This window comes from Oryzias latipes, chromosome 4 (assembly GCF_053564925.1).
Source record: "Oryzias latipes strain Hd-rR chromosome 4, Olatipes_Hd-rR_3.1".
Taxonomy (NCBI): domain Eukaryota; kingdom Metazoa; phylum Chordata; class Actinopteri; order Beloniformes; family Adrianichthyidae; genus Oryzias; species Oryzias latipes.
This window is the reverse complement of record NC_136240.1, coordinates 31368815-31387365: the sequence shown is the minus strand read 5'-3', so window position 1 is coordinate 31387365 and position 18551 is coordinate 31368815. Positions and strand designations below refer to the sequence as shown.

The 18551-nt window shown below is 38.1% G+C and overlaps 2 protein-coding genes across 5 annotated transcripts in view; one reads left to right on the top strand and one right to left on the bottom strand.

Moving 5' to 3' along the window:
• gabra5 (gamma-aminobutyric acid type A receptor subunit alpha5) overlaps nt 1–995 on the bottom strand; it is a 53690-nt gene extending 52695 nt beyond the window's left edge. Inside the window, exon 1 of the mRNA XM_078946656.1 lies at nt 923–995. Coding sequence (XP_078802782.1) covers nt 923–980 — 58 coding nt within the window. The 5' untranslated portion in view covers nt 981–995. The remainder of the gene's footprint in view (nt 1–922) is intronic.
• gabrb3 (gamma-aminobutyric acid type A receptor subunit beta3) overlaps nt 1–14675 on the top strand; it is a 55324-nt gene extending 40649 nt beyond the window's left edge. For 2 of the 4 annotated variants that reach the window (XM_023954490.2, XM_023954491.2), the window contains 6 exons: nt 1824–1906; nt 2390–2527; nt 3619–3771; nt 7416–7660; nt 8141–8221; nt 11454–14675. In XM_023954490.2, the coding sequence (XP_023810258.1) occupies nt 1824–1906; nt 2390–2527; nt 3619–3771; nt 7416–7660; nt 8141–8221; nt 11454–11801 (1048 nt within the window). In that variant the 3' untranslated portion in view covers nt 11802–14675. The remainder of the gene's footprint in view (nt 1–1823; nt 1907–2389; nt 2528–3618; nt 3772–7415; nt 7661–8140; nt 8222–11453) is intronic. The other 2 variants (XM_078946655.1, XM_023954493.2) reach the window with 1 other exon arrangement.
• The last annotated feature ends 3876 nt before the right edge of the window (nt 14676–18551 follow it).

Here is an 18551-nt window from a genome sequence, read left to right as displayed (position 1 = left end):
CTCCCTATGAGTAGAAATAACTTATTTCACTTTCCTTGACATAAATCCATAAAATATCTTGGATACAATTCAGTAGTAGCTATACTTGCATAAAAATATTGTTTTTTTTCCAGTTGGTACATTTTAGCTGTTAGAACAGAACAAATTACTGGTATTATGAATTTAAAAGTATTACACTGAAGTGGCATTCACTCTTACTTCAACATCTTGAAGGCAGCAAAATGTTTTTTTCCAGGAACTTTGTCATGTTATCTGACTGTAATCCTGCTTCATACCTGTAATATGTTACCTGGAAACAGATTAATGACAAGCTATATGTCACAACAGGGGCATTTCTAAAAAGCTAAATTAACTGAGAAAGAAAAACATTTTTTAGAAATGGCATCTTAATTTTTTTAAGTGTTTTTCCTATGTGAACAGCACTAATGTGACTGTTGAGTTACAGACCCACTCCAACGAAAATAGAATTTTTCGTGTTTTTAATATGCTTTTGTAGCAAACTTCTAATGACAGTGGAGATCTTTATATATCTCCATAGAGATATATAAAGTGATATATGAAGAAAACTACGCTTAAAATTGCTGTTTCTTCGTTCAAATTGTTGTAAATCAGGAGCAGACGACAGAAGGCCGTTGGAAAAAGCTTGTAGCTGTGACGTAGATGCTACTACAGCAGACCACAAGGTCCTGCTCCGCTCCATTTTGATGGATCATCTTGCAGACAAAAAGATGTATGTGACGAAGTGGCGTCACAGGTTGCAGGACAGCGCCTGAATTGTTTGTCTCGTCTCTTTTCTCCCAGCACAGTAGCAGTTTATAGTTGCACCGGACACATGCACACACCCAGGCTGACAAATCATTCACATTTCATATTTTGTTTAACTATCAGGGTGCACACTTGGTTTAAACTGAATCTTACTCACCATTTAAGTTTCTCTTCACAAACAGCCAAACCAGAGCATTGTACACATCAGCATACATGTCCACAGGAAACAGGAAGTGACTTCACATGTCAGAATCGTTATTTTACTTTGTTTTCCTGTCTGTCTAATTGATTTTGTTTCAAACATTCCTGTATTTCATCCGTTACTATAGTTTTTTTGTGTTAAATGTAATTTTGGAGTTTTTTTATGAATCCTCCAGGTTGCAAGGCAAAAATTTGTTTTAAAGAAGTGTTTGTTTAATTGGCCTGTGCGAGGGGCTAAGCTTTTATGTGGGGTGAGGGAGAGCAGTCTTGGTTGCAGTGGTGTCAACAGGCTCTCCCAGAATCAGTTGAAGTATTTCTTTTATTGTTGTTTTGGGAACAACAAAATCCCATTGTTTGAAATGTGGAGTCTGCTGGCTTGGTCATCTTATTTTAGAGGGATTTATTTATTCACTGCTAAGAAGAACCTCGTCACAATGTACGTCTTTGTCTGAGGTGTAGTCTGGATCAAAACTGTAACTCTAAGATGGATCAAAAGGTGATCGGAGAGGGACTACAACCAAACTCTTTTAGAGAGTTTGAGTCATACTGTTTATGTTCAAGTGTTACACTGTATTCAGGTAAAACGCACAGAAGAGATTAAGACTGATGCATTTGGGTTTTTGGTATTACAACACAAGAGACAGAAAAATGGGTTTAGGCGCTTCTCAACAGATTAAATAACAGAGGAAAAACTTTGCATAATCAATGTGATACTTTCTTTGGACTATATATTTTGACCTACAAATCATATCTTTACTGTGTACAGGCATGATTTCTTGAGTTAACGAAAACTGTAGATTTGGATCTTTGTCCGCTGGATTTGACCATGTCTTACTTTTGTTTATGTCATGATTCAGAATCACGACGACTGCTGCCTGCATGATGGATCTGAGGCGATACCCGCTGGACGAGCAGAACTGCACTCTGGAAATCGAGAGCTGTGAGTTTTTGTGCTCTGTAGAGCACAACAGCACACACACTTAATTTGTGGTTCCTCAAAGTAGGAATGAAGCTGTGCCACGCCTCATCTCGAAACTGGACAGGCAGCTGCATTGCTTAACATTTTTCAATTTGTTATATCTCTGAATAACGAATCTACATGCACCCTTCCACGCCTACATGCACCCTTCCACGCCTAAAATGACTTCATCCACCCATTTTAGGCAAAAAGAGATTTCCTCCGTTAATCACGATAGGGATTACGCTCGCATCATCAGTCACGATGACATCTTTGACCCTCTGTGCTGCCAAGAAACTATTGACAGTTCTTGATTCTGAGCATGTATCAAAAGTCACCCTCAAACATTTACAAATAGCTTCTTGTAAATCTGTTGCTGATTGGTTTTTGTAATGCAGCAGAAAGAAGCAGATGGATTTTTCAGCAAGTCTCCATTTGTGACACCCTCTCCTTGCCTCCTCATAGATGGTTACACCACAGATGACATTGAGTTCTACTGGAAAGGAGGAGACACTGCTGTGACCGGCGTGACTCGCATTGAGCTCCCTCAGTTTTCCATAGTCGACTACAAACTGGTCTCCAGGAACGTAGTCTTTTCCACTGGTATGTGACAGTGGGGGGTGGGGGGATTTATATTTGAAATTGAGCTTGAAAAACTATTTTTTATGGTTCAAAAATATTAATTTTGCACTCACAGCTTACTCAATTTATTATCCTGCTTTTTTTCCAAACCGAATAAATAAATCCAACATTTGGGGATTTCACTTAGATTTGAAATATATGGATTTGTTTTCCTTTAGTGCTAGTTTATGAGAGACAAGGAATGGTTTTTCCTGACTTTAATCAACTGTGTTTCTGAGAATTTCTTTAATCAAATGTTAGTTGTAGACAACTAGATCCATGAACGTCCTCGTTGTCCTCGTCCAAGCTTGCATCTGGCTCAAAACTGATTCGATAGCTCTAATATTGCTCACTGGCTTTGTTGCAATGGGGGTGTGAGGGACTGTAAGCTAATGGTAGAGTGTAATCAAAGGGATGATGGGAAATCAGCTCAAACGTACTCCGTGCCAACAGTTCTGCCAACAACTCAGAGGTGAATTTTTGATGAACTACTGCTGCTCTGCAGAGATTATGTTCTAGAAAACGACACAGGTTTTTTGGATTTTGGCTAAAAATCATTATTGAAAGACTATTGGGGATGTTTTAACAATAGATCAAAAGATAATAGATCCGAGTGGGACTTTAAGGAGAATGGGAATTATCAGAGAATATGCAGCTTTTTTGACCTTCAAAAATTGCTGTTTTTATGTTAAAAATAGTTAAACAAGTCACAGAAACCCCCATATTTTTTTATATGCAGGAATAATATACTTCTATCAGCATTAGAGAGGCAGCAATTCTTGTTTTTTTTCAAGCTCTAGATAAGTAGACAAAGAAAAGCATCATGATTTATTTTTGTGGAAGGGTGTAGAAAGTGAGAAAACAGCCATTTCTTTTCACAGCTGAATTCATTCTAGGTGGGAAAATGTTTTATAATTCTTGTTATTAGAGCTAATTATGATCGGCTTTTCACACCACACCAACATAAGAGCATCAAGTTGATGTGCAAGTCTGGTCAAAGTATTTGGAAATACAGAAACATGACGTTCTTTCACCAAAATCAAGGCTGATAGATTCTCCATCTCTCCCTGCAGGTGCCTACCCTCGACTGTCTCTGAGCTTCAAGCTGCGGCGAAACATCGGGTACTTCATCCTGCAGACGTACATGCCCTCCATCCTCATCACCATCCTATCATGGGTGTCATTCTGGATAAATTATGACGCCTCAGCTGCCAGAGTTGCATTAGGTACGATTTGATGCATACAGTAAAAAAAAAAAAAAAGTCTGCAGGTCTTACAGAAAAAAATGTTTGTATGAATATAACAAAAGGTAAAGGAATATATAACTTTACAGCGTCTTTTCTCTTTCAGCACATGATTTTTTTTATGTTTTTGCTTTTACGTAGTCTTTTCTTTTAGCAGTTATACCTGCTGTTTCTTAGATTGAAATGGAGAAGTGCTAGAAAATGTGGGACGAAGACGGGGTGCTTTGAACATTTAGCCACAGAGCAGAAAATGTCTGAGGGCTTTAGTTTTAGTGAGATTCCTTTTGACTGATAGGCTCGCTCGTTCCAGAAATCTTGAGTACAAATGTCTGTAGACCTGCTACTGAATCTACAGTGAAATGTCATGAAATATGACTGCTTGAGGTCAATCCTTTTGAAAAAAAGTTTTTTTTTCAACTTAGGAAGTATTAGACCCTGAAAACTGAAAGTCCTTGCTTGTAAGTTTGTCTTCTGTGGCCGCTGTCACATCAGTGGGAGGTTTTTATGTTTATCTAAGTGGATGTAAAACTGCATTTTCATTGCTTGTTTGCACAGAAATTGTTGCAATGTGTGGGGAACGACTGTTTTTATGCAGACTCCTGGCTTTAAAATGATCCTGGATTTAAAAAGCAGGAAAAAAACAGTTCTAAAGGAACTAAATATTGACAGATAAGGAAAAGCAAACTAAATCCACTGCAGCTTGGTGTCATTGTAATTCAGTAATAAAAAAAACCACGTTGTTGAGTTTCACAGAAAGAAACACTTAAAGAAAAGTGAACACCTTTGGTTTCACTCTTGTGCCCAGCAAACTGATTTTCCATTTTTTCCTGAAAATGTTTTTATGGTTAGGTTTTAGGTTGAAGAAACATACAATATGGAAACAAAAAAATTTGTATTTTGACTTTTTGAACATGTCAATAAAATAATTTACATATAAGGAATTTGTTTTAAAAATTCCCCCTTCATCCTGAAGGATTTACCTGAGATTTTTTCTTCTCTCTGTAAATTTTGCACAAGATTTTAGCGTGCAATACATGAGGCTGAAACAACATAATCATAAAATATAATATTTCAGATGATTGTTTAAATCTTCTTTCATTGTGCATGCAAAGCAATATTGTTGGGTTATTTTCCCATTTGAGTCTCACTGAAGTCAGTTAATATTAATCAGGGAAGAGCCTTGTTTGTTCTGTTTCAGGCTTGTCCTGCAGTGTGGTTAATGCTCAGTCTCACACTTTCCACTGACTTGTAGAACTAAAACTAATGGTCCATTAACACAGGGTTTTGTTTACAAGAATAGTCAGTGTAAATGATGTTGTCTTTTGGTATTCACAGCCCAATAAGTAGAAATTTTCTGGAAACTCCAAGTCCACTGTTCGTGTAATTCTGAGCTCACGAGTTGGCTATTAAACGAGCCTCAGCTGGTTAATAAAAATCCTCATTCAGCTCTCCGAGAACTGTCTGTGTAAGAAATTCATGCATCAAGATGAGATCAATTTGCCTCTTTTACAAAAAAGAAAGAGGTTTTAGAAAAATGTCTGCAGGATCATACATATTGGAGTCATTTATTAAAATAATCATGCATTTTGTGGTAAAAGCACCAAAGCTGGCATGGATGTACCATAGGATCCCCTCTTTCAGAAGGGAGTCTGTTAGCCCATAGAAAATCCAAGATTTTAAAATATTTATACAGATATGATAGTTATAATACACATATAATAGTAAAGGTTCCACCTTTAGTTGTAAAGGCTGAATTTTATGCATAAACAGATTATTTTGTTGAGACGGGAGCAAACACACATTAAATATTTTTGTAACAATTGAGTGTGTGGCCGCCATCTTTACAAATGGCCACCTTTTTGGATTTTTTTTCATGGCTAAATATAGGTTGTGTTACACCACCGCTATGTACATTTTGCGCATTTTCAAGGTATGAAATTTGGTCTTTTGTGCTAGATGCATGATATACAGTAGGTATTTCATTCATTCATTGATGTGCGCGGATGTCTGACGGACGGACATTGACATTCATTGATGGGCGACGATGTCCGTCAAGGTTTTGGGCCAATGGGTCGTGAATTTGGTTTTGAGCTGGTCAAAATTTTTGGTCGGTTGAGAATAACGCATTTGATGAGTCCTACCCCTCTCACAGTGCACTGTCCGGCGTTTAGGGCAGGTTGGAGGATTTTGGCCAGTTACGTCGTGCGCAGATGCGACTCTGGACGCCCGCTGGGGGGGTCACTTGTCTCGGCAGGGGTCGCCCTCTGGCAGGTTGCCTTGGGCATTGCCTGGCTGTTTAGAACTGGTGTGGATTGGGGAATCCGACTGCTTAATTACAACAAAGCATTGCGAGGGCCAGCGGCTGGTGCTGACCATGGTCGTGACACAACGTGATTTCTACTCAGTGTTCTGAATGTCAAAGTGAAGAAATTCAATGGTTTGCGTGTTCTTTGTGTGTTTTATTTGTACTTATTCTGAGGTTTTTCTGTGGTTCATTTGTGATACATCTGTGAAAATTTCACACAAAGAACCGCAACTTGTCTCACTTTTTCCACGTATATTCACGTATGAACAGTTTTCACCCGTAAACTATGCGCAAATTGAACCTGGTGGCAGCATTAAGGTACATCCAAGACAAATTTAGTGCTTGTACCACAAAATGCATGATTTGTCTGGAATGTCATACTAACTGGCTCCGCTATCTGGAAAACCTTTTGTTTGTTTCAGTTTCATTCCCCAATGTAGACAAACATGTTAGTGACAGTGAGTTCAATAGAGTTAAGATTTGACATAGTACCCCTGAGCAAGTCAAGCTTATTTACAGCTACGGATTAGGATTTTTTGAATTTCTAGTCCTTTACGTTTAGGAATGGCCTAAATATTGCAACCTTATTAACTGTACGTATAAAGACAACTATAGTTAATATGAGATATTAGGTCCACTGAGTGCATTTGAAGTGCTATGGTTTCATTTTGAATTACTTTCTTTGACCTTTCTGCCTGTCTTCCTGAAGCTTCATAGCTTCCTTAACTTACAGTGCAGCTTTTTTGTTTTAATTATGTTATCCTGAATAAACAAAAATAGACACACCATCCACTGCTGAACCTTCCAGAGGATGCAAAGGCAGCACAATATCCGTTGATGGTGCATGTTATTCAGAATGCATTTCAGCTTGTTGTGTATTTGCTGAGCTTGTCGTAAGCAGCATGAGTTGTAGAACATATGGTGGAGTGTTTTCTGCCTGTCTAAGCTGAATGTTCATTCCTATCAAGATGCCACATGTCTTCACCTGCAGAGATATCAAATTAATCCCTCTGTAATCTAGACTCAAGAGTGGAGTGTGTCATTTCTTATTCTAAAATTCATTCAAATCATTGACTGAATAAGAGAACTGGAGCGAGTTGACGTCACCTATAAAAAAAAATGACTCGCTTCTGGTTCCAATGAAATCAAGTCCATTCAGTCACCATTTTTTCGCAATACAAATATTGGCATGTGGGAACCTGAAAATTCCATTAAGCGGTGATTATTCTGAGTTAATATTTCTATTGACACAGGGGGGAAGGGATCACACAACCCAGTTCTGAGATACAGTCAATGATTCAAACATTTCTCTTGTCTTTAGGGATCACCACTGTGCTGACCATGACAACCATCAACACCCATCTGAGGGAAACGCTACCCAAAATCCCTTATGTCAAAGCTATTGACATGTACCTGATGGGCTGCTTCGTGTTCGTTTTCCTGGCTCTGCTGGAATATGCCTTTGTCAACTACATCTTCTTTGGACGAGGCCCTCAGATGCAGAAGAAGCTGGCTGAGAAGGCGCTGAAGGCAAATAATGAGCGCAGCAAGTATGAAAAACCTAAGGTGAGAATGACAGCAGAACTCAGTGAAGCTGATACACATTTGTGACTGGATGGTCAAGAGCCCACATAACTGCTTCTAAAAGTGACATGAATTTAATCTTCACTTTTCATTTCTGATATTTGCTTTTTTTAACACTCTAGAAAAACTTGCAAGGAAACACATTGATCTTTAAATTCTAAGGAATAAAACAATTGTCTAGCAAGTCTGTCATTCAAACATTTTATTCTTAATGTCAATTTTATATTAATCTTACAGCAGGAGACTTTATATTTAAAGTTTTTAGCTGCGGTAAAAATTGCAAACTAGAAAGAAAGAGCATAAGAGGTATAATTTTTTTTCATTTCTGTGACTTTTTTGCTATTTTACCAGCTGTGAGAATCGACGTAGATCTGCGTTTATCACTTTTAGGCTCTCTGCTTCCTCGGCTAACTCTTTAGCAAAGCTCAGATACAGGCCTCTGTCTTTTTGTCTTCTGGCTAGTCTTTACTGGAAGGAGTCAATTGCAAGTTTTCATCTCTAAAACAGTCCAATCAGGTACAAGGGCGTCGTCACTCACAGCGGGTGAGTTTTTGTCTCCATCAGTTGCGCCAGTCAAACCATCTTGACTGCATTGACGATCGTCCAACTTTATCCCGACTTCTCTGGCATCATATCTATTCTTCTCATCACCAATGGTCTGTGTTGTGTTTTCAGTATCTCTGTGTTTGTAATTTCCTACAACCACTCAAACCATTCTCAAGGTTGCAGTTTATTTCAAAATACTCCTTCCATCTTTTCTGTACACTCTCTTTGGTTGTTAGCACCTTTCCATCTCTGTCCTTAATCACCCTTATCTGTTGCACGTCCTTCCCATCTCTGTCCCTCTGTCTGGCTAGCCTGTACAAGTCCTTCTCTCCTTCCTTTGTGTCTAACCTGTCATATAGCTCATCGTAAGCCTTCTGTTTGGCCTTTGCCACCTCTCTCTTCACTCTACGCTGCGCTTCCTTGTACTCCTGTCTACCTTCCTCAGTCCTTTCTACATCCCACTTCCTTTTAGCCAACCTCTTCCTCTGGACGCATTCCTGTACTTCCTCATTCCACCAGCAAGTCTCTTTACCGTCTTTCCTCTTTCCAGATGACACACCTAGCACCTTCCTACCTGTTTCCCTGATAATCTCTGCTGTAGTTTCCCAGTCCTCTGGAAGCTCATCCTGACCACCCAGGACCTGCCTCAACTTCTGCCTAAATTCCTCACAAGTTTCTTCATTCTGTAGCTTCCACCACTTGGTCTTCTTTTCTGTTTTCCCTCTCTTCTTCTTCCTGACCTCCAGAGTCATCTTACACACCACCATGCGGTGCTGTCTGGCTACACTCTCTCCTACCACCACTTTGCAGTCATTAACCTCTCTCAAATGGCCTCGTCTACATAGGATGTAGTCCACCTGAGTACTCCTACCTCCACTTCTGTATGTCACTCTATGTTCCTCTCTCTTCTGGAAGTAAGTGTTGACTACAGCCATTTCCATCCTCTTCGCAAAGTCCACCACCATCTGTCCCTCCAGATTCCTTTCCTTCACACCAAACCTGCCCATCACCTCCTCATCACCTCTATTGCCCTCACCAACATGCCCATTAAAGTCTGCTCCAATAACAACTCTCTCTCCTCTGGGAAAACTCTCTATGACCTCATCCAACTCACTCCAGAATCTCTCCTTCACTTCTAACTCACAGCCAACCTGTGGCGCATACCCACTGACTACATTCACCATCACCCCTTCAATTTCTAACTTTAGGCTCATCATCCTGTCTGAGACTCTTTTCACCTCTAGAACGCTGTTTACAAACTCCCCCTTCAGAATCACTCCTACCCCGTTTCTCTTCCTATCAACACCATGATAGAACAGTTTGTATCCTCCTCCAATACTACGTGCCTTGCTGCCCTTCCACCTTGTCTCCTGCACACACAGTACATCTACCTTCCTTCTCTCCATCATGTCTGCCAGCTCTCTGCCTTTCCCTGTCATTGTGCCAACGTTATGAGTCCCTATTCTCAAACCTATGTTCCTGCCTTTTCCCTTCTCTCTCTGGCCACGGACCCTTCTGCCTCCCCTCTTTCTTCGACCAACAGTAGTCAAATTTCCACCGACACCCTGTAGGTTAACAGCATCGGTGGCGGTCGTTGTTAACCCGGGCCTCGACCGATCCGGTATGTCTAAAGTGTTGTGGATGATTCGCATGGTTATTTTGGCAATTTTTACGCCGGATGCCCTTCCTGACGCAACCCTCTCTATTTATCCGGGCTTGGGACCGGCACAGAAGTAACTGGCTTGCAACCCCTGTGGCTAGATTCAAGGTTGCAGTTTATTACGATGCGTAAATAAGTGCAAACCCTCTAGATTTTTTAGAAAAATGTGTTTCAATATTCTGCAAAAACATTCAGTCAACCCTACAGCTTTTATTTTGGTAGAAGATAAAAGCTAGTCTTCCAAAACCTGTTATTTTTAAGTTTTAGATACTAGAAATATTTCCCTTTTTAGCTTTAGCTTATTGTAGACAACAGAGGGAAGGCTAAGAAAGAGAATTAAAGATATTTTTTCCCCCTTAACTTTACTTGCACAATTCCATAATCTTGACCAGTATTTCATATTTATTCTGCCAGTGATCATAATGGATTAACATAGAGAACACTGTAACAAGACTGTTTTAGCTCAGAGAACAATACATGGCTTCTATACTTATGATTGGTGTAAAATAGAAATTTTGAATCAGACATGAGTAAAATTGTACATTTCTAAGAAAACTCAATCAGGAAATTACAATAGAAGGTGAACAAGATCAGAGTTCATGATTCCACTTGAAAGAAAACTTTGGTGGGAAATTCCAACAAGAAAGACAAATCTGTATCAATCCAGAAACAGCAGTTGTTCTGTATTCGCTCAAAAAGAAAAGTAAATTGTAGCCACAGCCAAACACGGTGGTGGTAGTGTGATGATCTGGGGCTGTGGGAACTTCCCATTAATGACATTTTTTTCCATGCGCTACGAACGTTATGCTGTTGCAACCATTTGGCAATTCTAATGGCTTTGGTCCCTCAAAGGCCTTCCCTGAAGAAGAACATGTAAAAAAAAATGCTTTTTTAAAATTTCATTTTAAATTCCATGATTTATCTCGTGTACAGTGTTCCCTCATTTATCTCGGCAGATATGTTCTAAAAATAACCTGCGACTGGTGAAATTAGCAAAGTTCAAAATATATTTTTAATCATAATTTTAGATGTTTTGAGGCTGTGAACCTTCACTGCACACATTATACCTGTTTCTGAGGGACACGTGATCATTTTCACACTTTTCTCTATTGTTTGAACTCTCAAAGTTTAAACCTTCATAGAAAATGTAGTCCAGCATTATAAAATGAAAACAAATATCTGATCCCGATTTAAAATGTATGTAAATGTGGCAAAATGAGAGCATTCTGTAAAGCTTTGCTTTTCATTAATGTTGTCACTTCCTTTCATGCTCAACTTTCTCTCGCTTTTCCTCTTCTTCCATCATTGTGTCCATCTTGTATTTTTGATTTTTCTCATTCAGGTAATTTTTGTTGAGAGAATTCATAGTTAAAGTACATTTTGAAATGTTGTGTTTTGTTCAACATTATACAATCTTTGATTTGTAAGGACTGGTCTGTCAGAAAACCCAATTTTGTTCTGAAGCTATAATCTGACTGCTTGTTCGCAGTGGTCAGCCAGGAGCTCCGAAGCACGCCACTCATGTCTCCACTCAACCATTTTAACATCACTGCCGTCTGTTGTTCCCAGGTCGACTCCCAGGGCAACATTTTGCTGACAACCTTAGAGATCCACAACGAGGTGGGAAGTAATGAGATTACCACCACCCTGAGTGAGACTCACAACTCCTCCTCCATGGTGTTTGACAACTCTGGGATCCAGTACAGGAAGCAGAGCGCGGTGCACGATCCAGGTCGCCTCAGCCTGGACAGGAACGCACATCTGAAGAAGACCCGGCTGCAGAGACGATCTTCACAGTTGAAAATCAAAATTCCTGATCTCACGGATGTGAACGGCATCGACAGATGGTCACGGATTATTTTCCCATCCGTCTTCTCCCTCTTCAACCTCATTTACTGGCTGTATTATGCCAATTAAGTGAGTGCAGACTTTAATAAAGAAGCTGTCACTCACTGTGTGCAACAAGGAATGGTCTACACAACATGAGTTTACAAGGACTCGTCTGCAGACAATCACGTTTGTATGGACACGCCGGACGTGGACTGAAGATTTGTTATCCCATCTTCCAAAAAACATCAGTCATTTATTAGGTGAAGTCAAAGTATCCAATGCAACATTCACTCATCTGCCTGCAAAAAGGACAGATACGCACAAGCAGACTACATTTTAACCCGATATGTAGTCTGTCTAAATTAGACTTAGAAAGTGGTTCTTTTTATCAAACATGCCACTTTGCCCTGGAAAAAAATGCATTTTTTTCACATGCATGTCTGCTGACATTGCTAACATTCTGTGACTGCCCATGCTTTCCTGTAGGAGTACCCAATAATTGCTGATACTTTCACAAAATTGCACCTTTTTTTTCTGTCTAAAGTTTGGCTCAATTAAAAAAGTGTTTAACCCTGAAGGTAAACTGATAAGAAAGAAACATTTAAACAATTTAAAATGAAAATCCCTCCTAAACTGACAATCGTCATGTGTGAACCTATATATATGGAAGTGAAGAAATGCCCAAATTTGTATAACTCTTAAAGGAAAAGTGTTTATCATGTAATATTTTTAGACGTCAGGTTGGAAATAGACCATCTGCCCGTCCACAGTGTTACCACATCCTGTGAGAAAATATAAGCGAAAAGATGCAAAAGAGGAAAATAAGGTGATAGATTTCAAAATAAAACAATGTTAAATCCCAAATCAATACACACATAGAACTCTTTTAGATATTTAAGTTTTACACGCTTATGTATGAATGGAAATTATATCTGCAGCACATTAAAAAACATTAGAGGCATTTCATCAACGTATCTCAGCATCACTAGACGTTAGCATCACCAACTTGTAGGTAGATAAGGAAAAAAAATGCTGACTTTGCTTGATCAGAAGGTATAATAGTTATTCAAAGCAAGACCAAATGAAGAAGAATTCTTAAGGAAGAAAGAAAAGGCAAATGTCTTTATTTTGCATTTGCAGGATATTCTAATTGAGAAGACAAATCATCTGGTTACAAAAAACAAACAAAAAAGCCAAGTAAATGCATTCATATATAAACTACAAGTATCTTCTGTCTATCTTTAGAAAAACAAGCATAATCAATGAAGTGTTTTTAATTGGATTGATATATCTTTTTTCTTCAATGAATCTTTGCTACACATTGTTTCATTACTATTGTTGGGCTCGGAATTAACTTAGGAATTAAAATATTTACATTTGTTTGGAATATCTGGGAACACAAAAAGCATGGTCACAGCCCCTCTGAACACGACGAGCAGGATCTCACAGGAGACAGCGTTTTATCCGTTTATCTATGACTTCCCCCTGTGATGTTGTTATTCTTTTTTGTCACATCGTTATTTTGTACAAATGAATGGAAAAACTGCCAAAATTAGCTCTTGTCCTATAGCCACTCTGTTTGTGTTCGTCATTTCTGTATATTAAACTCTAAAAAGCCCTGGATGTTTTTTTTTAATTTAAATTATGGCCTGAACGTGGACATATGGAAGACATCTCCATCAAACTGAGATCAAACCTGAAAGTACCTATGATCTTAATCGCAGCACAACAGCAGGTTGTCAGAGCTGTGAAATCCTCAAACCGTGGAGGCGTCTGAGAAAATCACTGCAACACCTTTAACACACTGTGTCAGCCTGCTGGACTGTGTAGTGTACAGTTTCTGCTCATGGTGGAAATGTAAGCAGTTCTGCAAAACTGCTGACGATAGTGAGGACAGTGTGTCAGGTGAGCTGTTAAAAAACAACAGAAAAACAGTAGTTTTTGTTATGAAGAAATTCCAGTATTTCCTCAATGAAAAAAACATTCCAAGCATGACTGAATGTAACATCTCCCACTTCATGTTTACAAATCAAATATTAGTGATTGTCCCAGATTTTACTTGATTTTTCACTTTTTCAATTCTGAACATTTATCATTTTAATGTTAAACTGTGGGATCACTCTAGCTTGATTCATGTTCCCGGGTCGGGTCAGTGGTCCTACATCTAGGATGATACAGGTCCCAGTGATGTAAATTGCACTGCTATGTTTCCTCTCTTTTATATCCAGAATTTCCCCTCCACAATTTAACCAAGTGACTAGAATGGCACAGATGATGTGTGGGGGGAAAAAACGTGGCACAATTGTTAATTTTGTGTAAGCCGTCTAAAATGTGCATTCCAAGATTTGCAATTTTTATGCAAAAAAATTGAAAGATCAGTCAGTGGTTGCAATCCACTTTCATTATCAGAGAACTTTTCCACCAGTGCAGGAATTTTTACTCCTTTGTACAAGAAAATAAAGTACACAAATGAAGTGATTGTAAAACAACACTGCTTTTGCAGCGAAGTTACCCATCGGCAGTGTTTTCTCATCTTACAGCCACAATATGTCACACACCGTAGCATGGCAAACATGTCAAAAACCTTCTCGTTTTGCACTTTTCTGTCTGTGTGCCCTTTGTGCTGCAAACACTGCACTTCTTTAGGAAGCAGGAAATCCCTACAGGAAACAACACGCAGTAATAATTACTACTCTTTCTTTAGGAATGTGTGTTGTAAGCTCAGTGACAGAGTCATTCTTGCACGTTCTTCATGTTTAGATTTTTTGTTTCTCCCTGGGATTTGATATACCCCCCGTTGCTGCACAGTATCTCTCAGCTGACATTAATCACACTGCTATGTTGTCACCATTGTTTTGCTCACAGATTTCTGGCCTTGCTGTTTTGTTTCGCTTTGTTTTGTTAGTCTGTGCACATCATGATTTCCTATTTGTGATTAAAAAAAATATACCTACGTGAAAATGAATATGTGAATCATTTTCTTTTCTCTGAAGATGCAAGAAGGAAAATATAAATAAAATTGGGTTCTCTAGGGTCTGGAACAGAACATAAATATAAAGAAAAGGAGAAAAAAAACAACCTCCCAGCAGACACGTCCCGCAGCGCTCCATCTGCACTGTTTGGTTGAGCGGCTTGCATCGCGTAGGAGTGACAACAACTGTCAGGAGTCCACAGAGCTCAGCGAAACATTTGTGCAACCCCCTGATGTATAAAAAAACTCGAAAGCGACAAACCAAAAACTCTCAGTGGGAACGTAAACTCGTTGAGCACTAATTTATAGCTAAGTTAATCTCTACAATATATTCTTGTTTGAGACAAATTGGATATTCATGGAAGCAATAGATGTCTGAAAGTTTTCTTGATAGGGAATTGAAAAGCATTATAGAGTCAATTTTTGCATGGAGGAGAGATCCTAAAGGAATGGAAAGATACATGTATTACAACAGTAAAAGTCTTTTGGTAGATTAGGCTCTGCAACACGGCCTCGCAAAAATAGAGAACCAAACACTGACGGTGCCCACGGAAAGGACAATGTGTGCCGAGAGCACAAAGAGGTGGAGAACAGGCTGGAGGAGGGCTTACGTTTTAAAGGAAAGGTAACAGATATTGATTGGCTAAAAAAAAATGCTGCTGATTAGCTGTTGGACCAAAGCACTGAGGTAAATGAAGAATGAATGCGGTTTTACAAAGGACTGCACCTCGAGGTGCTGTGAGGAGGGAAACAACTGATCTTCCCCGTTGAGATTTTGCTGAAGCTTTTCTTTTCTTTACTTAACTATATGTAGAGTTTAAATCAGATCTGAAGCTGCACATAGACTTAAGGGGGAATACAGCATTTGCTTGATAAAAAAAATAACCTAAAACAATGTTTTTCTGCCAAAAGATTGAATGTTCTGTGGACTAAGAAAGATGGTGAACTTGTTGGAAATTGTGCTTCTTGTAAATGGCAGACAGAAAGAAAAAAATCGTGTTTTTTTTCCTACTAACATAAAACAGTCAAACATGGTGGCAATAGTATAGTGGTATGGGCTGGACTTATATGTTGTAATCTACAGTTCTGAATTCTACCAGATATTATTATTATTTTTTAAACAACACCAATAAGAATAAAAGAAACAACTCCTTATTAGCCTATTTGAAGTAAAACGATGTGGTTTATTGTTCCTAACTGATTGACTCACGGCTGGCTGGTTGGTTGGTTGGTTGGTTGGTTGTTTGGTTGGTTGGTTGGTTGGTCGGTTGGTTGGTCGGTTGGTTGGTTGGTTGGTCGGTTGGTTGGTTGGTTGGTCGGTTGGTTGGTTGGTCGGTTGGTTGGTCATTTCAAAGACAGTATTTTGTGCATTCATTTAAAATTGAAAAGGGAACATGTAATTTTCAGCCACTAAATATAATATTCAGCAGTTTTTCACTTTTTTTCTTTAAATAAAATAGTCAATAAAATCCCATGAAGCTTAAATTTACCCAATAAGTATGTTGCCCTTTTTTTTACGTAAAACAAACTAGAATCACATGTGATCTAATTTAAAAGTTAAAGTCTGTTTAAATTTATCTTTTTAATTCAAAAATCACATCTGTGACTGTGCAGTCACAGAAGACAATCATGAAAAGGGATTTTCTCTCCAAAGATTTTTTCTTTTAAATCTGATTTAGTACCAATTTAATAAAGATTCAATTATTCAAACTTCGTCTTTTACACACATTTTTTATATTTTTGGCTGTAAAAAGTTCTTACAACAGCTCAGTGCAAGATTTTCACGGAAATGTGTGTCCAGCAACTTCTGCAAAAGATGCATCCGTTTTATTGCAACGTCTAAAACATTTGACAACTATCAATAGAACTTTATTTTAACAAAGTTGTGGCTGTGTAGTTTTCCATCTCATCAGTGATCTAACATCCAAAGAGCTGAGGAGCTTGGATGTGGTACTGTTGGGCTCAAATGAAAGGTAATTTCAGTTCAATCCCTGCAGCTCAAAAATGGCAATCCATCAAACCGGTTCAAAACCGGATCAAGCAAATTGCTTTTGGAGCACAAAAATGTCACCCATAAACTGCCTTTGAGAAGTTCTGTATGCATGACTCACTCTTTTTTTTTACAGAGCAATAAAATCAAATCTTAAATGATCTTCTGCTGAAATTTTCTGGTGTGACCTTGTCAGCAAAAAGCCAGGCTGGGACAACATCGGTAACCATAAAGCAGATGCAGTCCCTGAATCAAGCCAACATAAAGCTCCTTTTCAGGGATGTTGTTTTACAGCCTGCAACCTAACTCCCAGCTTAATTAAATATCACGCATCTGCATTAGTCTTGTTTTTTTCCCAGCCGTTACTCTGCTCTATTTTGCCTCCACAAACATCAGTTGGTCCACAAATTTTCTGTTGCTGTGCTTGCTTGTTCCTTGATCTGCTGCTTATCCTGCGAGTGTTGAAATGCTGGATGAATGGACCGGATCTGCAGCTGATTATAAAACCTTCAGCTGATGGATAGAGGCACACTTTAGATAAATGAGCACTAAGTGCGGTTTTAGCAGCGCTGGGAGAAGCTAAAAATAAATTATCAAAGTTACGTTTTATTGTTTTTTTCTTGCGATAACCAGGTATTGAATGGTATAACTAATGAATTTTTTCATTTAATGTTCTTTCTTTTTGTTCTCGTGTTCAGCCACCAAGATTTATTCTTTTAAATCCTGACAGTTTTTCTAGCCTTTTATAGTTTTGGGGTACAAGAGAGTCTTTAAAAAAGTAAAACAGCTTTTTGACAATTAGTGATAATTGGTGAATTTGCTAAATTACTAAATACAATTCATGATTTATAAACTTATTTTAAAATAACTAAATACACTGCAACATGTTTTAAATTTTCACATTTAAATTTGGATTCAAAAAATGTGTTACAGGGTTGTTATTAACCGTGTTAAAATCAAAGACATCAAAAATATGTCATTATTATTATGTTATATTATTTTTTGATGAACAAGTTGATACATATATTCTGATTTAAAAATGTATTTGCACACATAACAATTTAAGTTTCAAATGCATTAGAAAAAATTGATTTTCTGTGGCACTTGCACATACAGTTTTTAAAAGGAGAACTAAATCCTTCATTTGATTGGAAACCCCCTTTTTATTTCATAGATTAAACATCTCTGCACTATAGGGCACACCGTTAATGAATGGTCTATTATTGAATTTAAGTCATATATAAGGCGCTCTGAATTATGAAGTGCATTAAGTGAGCCTTTTTTCTTTTGAATTTGATTTGAAATGGTTTATTTCAAGCAATACAAGCAAGAATAATGCACAAAACAATACAATCAGAAGTAATACATTCATACAAAGACGTATTAAATTTAGGATATTTCCACATTAAATCATAGATTGCTTGAAAAGGAGTGCAAGAAGCGAATTTATATAATCCCATCCCTTTTCTACCGTACAATTTTCACTGCTTGATTTTGTGGTACACTGCAGTTTCAGATTGAGATTTACTTTACATTAAAAACAAACTAATGATTATAACTTATGTTTCCAAAGATCCTGTAGATTTTACAACCAATTTACAGCAATAAAAAACAGAAAGACATTGTTCTCTGCCTCTTCTAAACTTTAGTCAATGTGAGGAACACAGGATCTCGATTTGGATTTGCTTTTTTTAAAACAGAATGCCTTCATTTTTTATTTTTGACTAAACTTACTGAAGTTGAGGGTTGTTCTTCCTGTACTTTCAGTTTACCAACAAAAAACAATATTTACACCATATTAACCTTCTTTTAAATGAAAAATACTGTGTGCCACATTCGTCATCATGTTTATTTCTGCAGGAATTCCATCATTAGT